General features: G+C 39.6%; 1 protein-coding gene across 1 annotated transcript; it reads left to right on the forward strand.

Annotated features, from left to right (window-relative positions):
- Window positions 1–2,344: 2,344 nt before the first annotated feature.
- Window positions 2,345–6,506, forward strand: LOC130915103 (uncharacterized). The gene is made up of 2 exons (XM_057834841.1): window positions 2,345–2,612; window positions 5,175–6,506. The coding sequence occupies exons 1-2, from the start codon at window positions 2,435–2,437 to the stop codon at window positions 6,440–6,442; spliced, it is 1,446 nt and encodes a 481-aa protein (XP_057690824.1). The 5' UTR covers window positions 2,345–2,434; the 3' UTR covers window positions 6,443–6,506.
- The last annotated feature ends 260 nt before the right edge of the window (window positions 6,507–6,766 follow it).

The following is a 6,766-nucleotide window of genomic DNA, read 5'->3' on the forward strand; positions in this document are numbered from 1 at the left end:
GCATGTGAAGGAACTGTCATAATGACATGCAAATTTGTATATTGCACAATATATTGTTTCAGTGTTGACATTGCCATGCAAAGATGTGCAATTCTCTCAATGCAGGACTTATCATGTGAAGTGGGATAAATTTACTAGAACACGTTATTGTACAACTAGTGTTATTTATTTTACTTCATATGCACGTTTTAAATTTCCTTGTATTGCTAATTTCTGTTTACCATAGTGCTGCTGCTGTTTTAAGAATTTTAGTAAAAATTGTATCGAAAAAAGTAACTGTCAAACTTCTCGTTTTGTTAGCAAACATCGTATTTCCTATTCAGTGTTTATCTCCACAAAATTGTTTGAATGTGATTAGTAAAAAAAGTACTTTTTATTATCAAAACCAACACTAGTTCTTTATGTACCTAAGAGAGGCAAAGAGTCGAGAAGACTTCAAAATTGTCACTGACATACTTTATTTAACAGGTTTAAGTCATCTACAAACGTATTTAAAAAAAACCCTTGCTTGTACAAACACTACGAAAAGAAAACTAATTGTACTTAACTACTGTTGGGCAATGGCTTGTCAGGGCACAAATCAACATTGTGGCTTCTTCACCATCACATGGAAGAATCATGTTTATGGGTACGGTTCCTGTTAAGATCTTATACTTGTGACAAACATTTCCGATGACCCTTTCAACATGGATTCTCAAATGTGCTATTTTCCTAGTTTCCGCCACATCTCTAGCTGCTAACTGACAGCGGCCTTTTGTAAATGCTGGGGAGTTTGACATCTGAACACTACATGCCCACACATTCTTGTAAACCTCTGTCAGCCAAGACAATGTCCCCAGGTAACAAATTATCAAGAAAATCACTGTTCAGGGTTATATGTTTGTCACTTGTATGACCTCCCCAGCCTTTTGATAAGAAACAAATGGCCCCCCTAGGGTGTAATACGTATTAAATACTTCATAGTGTGGTGGTGCTTGTAGCTGGAAAACATTTGGGCACGTGCTTTCAGATTTGATGGGTTTTCTGTGAAAATTTCAAAATAGTAAATCACGGTCTGTGTCACATCCTGATTGGTGTTGTGCGTCTCATCCTCTGTGATTAGCTGATCACCTTCTTCTCCAGCTTCATGTGTCCCCTCTTCAGTCTGTAGCTGACCACTTTCTTCTCCAGCATCATGTGTCCCCTCCTGATTTTGTTGGTGACTGTTTATTTCACCAGGCTCAGATCGTCCCTCCTTGGTCTGCAGCTCTTCAATGTTTGCATCCAGCTGGACCCCCATCTCTGGTGCTTGCAGTATCTTTCCGTAGCTGCTCATGCCTACTTCGTCTTGCAGAGCGTGCAGTGTTTGTCGGTGTAACAGATGTGTGTCCCCGATGTTGGGATGGTGCCCAGTCTGGGTCAGTCTCCATCATTTCATAAGCTGGTTCATCTGCAATCACATTAGATTTTATTTAGAAAGCTAGGTAAGATTGTGAAATGCCATGGAAATATACAATCGTTAACACTTAATCAGACATGCCACCATCCCATCAGATCTCTCAGATCACAAAAGGAAATCTCACGCATTGATAAATATTTCTGTGCATTTTTGCTGTTTACCTTTATCTTTCAAATCATTCACGCTACAATGTTTTTATAAACAATGACTGAATAAATTAAACGCTGATTTATAACGAACGGATTAACCCATTTCCACTGCCCTCCCTCTTTGCCTGTAGTTTACAAGTGAGGCTAGCTAGCTGAGGTTAGCCAACGAGAAAGCAAAAAAACAGCAATATTCAGTATCAATACTTAAAAAAAAAACTCACAAAAAAAATCTTACGTCGTGGTCAACTTTGCTGCCATTTTTGTCGTGTGATTTATGGCAGCCTTTCACACAACACGAGTGTCCCATTTTATCAAAGACGATGAGAGCAAAGACGATTCTCACTGCTCAGTTGTTTACAATAAGTGAGCACTCAAAATAGCGATTCGACCCACAATGCACTGCGGCTTTTGCAAGCGTTACGTCACCTGACAAAGACCGATATTAATTTTAAATTTAACCATTGTCGTCTTTACAGGATAACACCTGTTAAGTAATTTGAGTGTGATTTATTTTACTTTATTTCTTAATAAATATTTTCTACGCAAAATAAGTCCTCTCAAACAATGGTTGGAGGCTTCAGAGCTTTGGATCAAAGATTGGCACGTTACAATTTCTACCTTTATGAGAATTTTGTAATAATCTTCGCGAGCCCTCTGGTATCGCATCAAACTCAACAGAATATTCACGAGGCGTAACAACTTTTGTTTCATATTGTGACGTCACAACACCGCCCCGCCTCTCTTGTTCCACCATTTTGTCCGTCAGCACATCGTGTTAACGTGTTACAGCTACGTACATTCCTCCTATTTACGGCGTGTTTCTGCTCGTTCACATTGATTAATCAAAATGGTGAAGGCATGTGTGGCGGTTGGTTGCACTAACAGAGAAGATAAACGGAGAGACTTGAAATTCTACCGAATTCCGAGAGAACCGGAGAGGAGAGCGAGATGGACAGCTGCAATTCGACGGGAAAACTGGGCACCAAACCATCACCACAGACTATGTAGTAGTCATTTTATATCTGGTAAGATGCATTTAATATATATTTAGAGAGTTTGGGGCTGACAAATAACCACAATTAAGATCATGGCGAGGCTAATCGCCGACAACATACAGTTTCAAATTCTAGATGTTTATTTCTTTCCTTTCTTCCACCATCATTATTTTTAAAAAATAATATTTAGCCGGTACCAAGTGAAAGAAGCTGGCCTCGTCTACGGATCATCAGTTAAACAGGGGTGTCCAAACTTTTTGCTAAGGGGGCCAGATTTTGTGTGGTAAAAATGTGTGTGTGTGTGTGGGGGGGGGGGGGGGGTCGACCTTAGCTTAGGTGCTTTACGTAGAACGATATATTTAAACAATTTTAGCAAGCCATTCTGTGTGTCGCATTTGCTTTATTATTATTTTTTCAATTCATAATTTCACCAATCTCGCAACTAGCCTTTGTGGCGTTTTCTTTCGACTCTCGGGTTCTTGCGAAATACTGCTGCTGTGGAATTAAACTAGCTTCTAATTGCTTCAATTTCTCGCTGCGTATCTTCCTTGTAATCTTGTACATGTCAGCGTGTCTTTTTTTGTAATATCGCCTCACATCGAACTCTTTGAAAACAACGACTGTCTCTTTGCAAATGAAGCAGACGCAGTTGTTGCGTATTTTAGTGAAGAAATAGTCCAATATGCACCTATCCTTGAAGCGTCGGTCATCGCAGTCAACTTTTGGTATTGATTGTCGCCATTTTAGAAAATTGGAAGTAAAGGGTCATACGGGGAAATGTTGCTTAGAGTGCTGCTGCCTTTTAGTGGGTAAATGAGGAGCAGCATTTAGTGTGCAAGCTATTTAATATGCTAGTAGCAGTACTGCTGACCAAATTATTAAGTCTGTGTGAGGGCCAGACCAGTGGCGCCACTAGGGGGTGGCCAGGGGTGGCCATGGCCACCCCTATAAATTGGTTAGCCACCCCTCTAGCCAGTATATCGTTAGATTGTTGTAGCATCAGTTATGCATTTCATCCCAAATGAATGCATTTATTTTGTTTTGTTAAATGTAGGGCTGTCAAATTTATCGCGTTAACGGGCGGTAATTAATTTTTTAATTAATCAAGTGAAAATATTTATCGCCACTAACGCATTTGCAGTACGACTCATTCACGCGTTGCCGCAAACAGCCTACAATGGCGCCGTTTTACCTATATACAGATGTAAGAGGCAGAGTGGAGTAGATACAAGCATTCCTTGGGGCCGTGCTTATAATTGGCAAAAGCTTTGTCATCTCTCCCACAGCAACTATAAATATTGTAGGAAGTGACGTGGGGAAGAATGTACACCTTATGCCTAATATATTCATAATGCAATAAAATTGTTGTGGAACTCAAAATGTTGACTGGACAGTAATGGACTATGCACATTAAATCATTAGTAAAATCAAATATTACACAATACACCAAAGTATATCAGTAGCTGTGTCCTTAAGTCTTTCTGATAGTTTTCCCCTGACCTTTTTACTGCAATAATATAATGAAAACCTGAAATTATGGCTTTTAGTTTTGGTGTGCCACCCCAAGATTTTAAGTGGCCCCATCCGGCCGCCCCTATTAAAAATTTCTGGAGGCGCCACTGGGCCAGACGTTATTGATTTTATGACAGAGCCTGGGGGCCAGTGTTCGGCCATTCCTTACTACGCGGCGAAACGTGTAGACAATCTCAGCGCGCTTGCGCAAGCATCCACACACATGCGTGCAGCGGTTAGAAGCGGCGAGTACTCACTATTTTTTTTATTTAGTTATTTAGAACCTTTTCACTGCCTCGAAGATACTTTTTGCATGTATTACCCTCTCATACTTTTAACCATTGTGTTTTTTTTTTTGTGTTAAGCTTTGAAGCAGTTGACCACATTAGTAACGTAGCATATTTGAACCGTTGTTCTGCCAAAATCTGCTACATCAGCGAAACGTCTACATTGGTCGAATTTGACACCCAAAGTACTACCGTGCGCTCTAAACTTGTTTTGTTTAGATGCATACAGGAATAACGTCCTAAAAAAATGCCAGCAGAAAACACTTAAATGGAGTTATATCAAATAAGGGCGGTTTAAATACGCTAGGTGACTAATGTGGTCAACTGCTTCAAAGCTAACACAAAAAAACACAATGGTTAAAAGTATGAGAGGGTAATACAAAATAGTGAGTACTCGCCACTTCTAACCCATGTGCGCATGCGTGCGGATGCATGCGCAAGCGCGCTGAGCATTGTGTAGACGTTTCGCCGCGTAGTAAGGAATGGCCGAACACCGTCCTTATTTGATATAACTACATTAAAGTATTTTCTGCAGGCATTTTTTTAGTACGTTAGTCCTGTATGCATCCAAACAAAACAAGTTTAGAGCTCACGGTAGTACTTTGGGTGTCAAATTCGACCAATGTAGGACGTTTCGCCGATGTAGGAGATTTTGGCAGAAAACCGGATGAAATTTGACCACGGGCTGTATTTGGCCCCCAGGCCGGACTTTGGACATATCTAAGTTAACATCTTCACATTTACACAGTCTATGGCTACATTTATATTAATATTCAAAATCTTTATTTTGCAGGGAAAAAAAATGACAACCCACGGAGTCCAGACTATGTACCTTCAATATTTTCATACAAGAAATCCTCTGTCAAACGAGCAAGGAAAGAGATGGCAGAGAAATCTGCAAGTCGGCAAAAATCAAAGACAAAAAGACAGGAAAATTTCCGTCGTAACAATGCAGTGGATGCATTGTTGGATCTTTCGAAAAAGTGTTGTCGTGAACAGAGTGTGTGTCAGGATGTAGAGGTGGCTGTTGAAGCTGGCCCCAATGTCAATGCCCCTGTTGATATGGGGACCCAAACGAGTTGTACTATGGATGACATTGCATCACTTGAGAAGGAATGCCGGAGGTTAAGGACTGAAAATCTTGAACTGAAAAGAAAGCTGAGTGAAAGTAGCTTTGATGAATCTGGCTTTACCAATGAAAATTCTGCGAAGGTGACCAACTTCACTGGACTTCCCTGTCTGGCAGTGCTCATGGCAATATTTGAGCTGGTGAAACCACACATGACTGAAAGAAGAGTGTCAAAATTCCAGCAGGTCATCATCTGCCTACTGAAGATGAAGTTCTTCATTAACAATGATTTTTTGGCCTGTTTATTTAAGCTGAGCAGTTCGACTGTTTCTCGGATTTTCCTGGATAATATTGAACTTCTTTATAAGTATGCTGTACCTGCTCTTGTGTTCTGGCCTGATGGGGATATTATTCGGCAATCTTTACCTGCATGTTTTTATGGAGAATTTAAGAATTGTACGTCAATAATAGATTGTGTTGAATTTTTCATTGCCATACCCAGTGACCTGCAAACTCAAGCTCAAACCTACTCTCAGTACAAATCCCATAACACTATAAAATTCCTAATCAGTATTACACCTCAAGGGCATATATCTTTCATTTCAAAAGGGTGGGGGGGCAGAACATCAGATAAATATGTCACTGACCATTCAGGTTACCTGGATAAGCTCAAGAGAGGTGACGTTGTGCTTGCAGATCGTGATTTTGATGTTGCCAATTCAATTGCCCTTCGACATGCTACATTACACATTCCTAGAAGTAAATCTCAGCTGGATACCATGGATGTTTCAGAAACAAGAAAAATTGCTAATGTCAGGATACATGTAGAAAGAGTTCTAGAAATGGTTCGAAAAAAAATGTCTGTTCTAAATTCAGTAGTTCCCTTCACTATGATTCAATCAGCCAATGATGAAACAACATGTCTCGATAAAATTGTTGCAATTGCTTGTGCACTTTGCAATGCCTGCCCTCCCATTGTTCCGTCCGACTGATTTATAACATTACTGTGGAAATGAAATTGATAAAAAAAAGATTAAAGGATTTCTTACAATGGTATATGAGAATTTTATTCGTTGTTTATTCTTTTATTGTTTGTTTGTACATTTTTTTCTCTTCAGCAATGTCCTACAATACTGACAAAACCAGCCCTTTTTAGGTAATATTTTTAAGACCGCAGCATTCCTTGTGGTAAGCCTTAATCTTACAATCATCACTGCTGTAATTAATTATTGTCTTCTTAGTGTCACTTTTTTGGCAGTAACATATCTTGTTCTCTACATTTTCAACTGGCAAACACAATGTATTTTTTTATGGGA

Source organism: Corythoichthys intestinalis, chromosome 4 (assembly GCF_030265065.1).
Source record: "Corythoichthys intestinalis isolate RoL2023-P3 chromosome 4, ASM3026506v1, whole genome shotgun sequence".
NCBI classification, from domain to species: Eukaryota; Metazoa; Chordata; class Actinopteri; order Syngnathiformes; family Syngnathidae; genus Corythoichthys; species Corythoichthys intestinalis.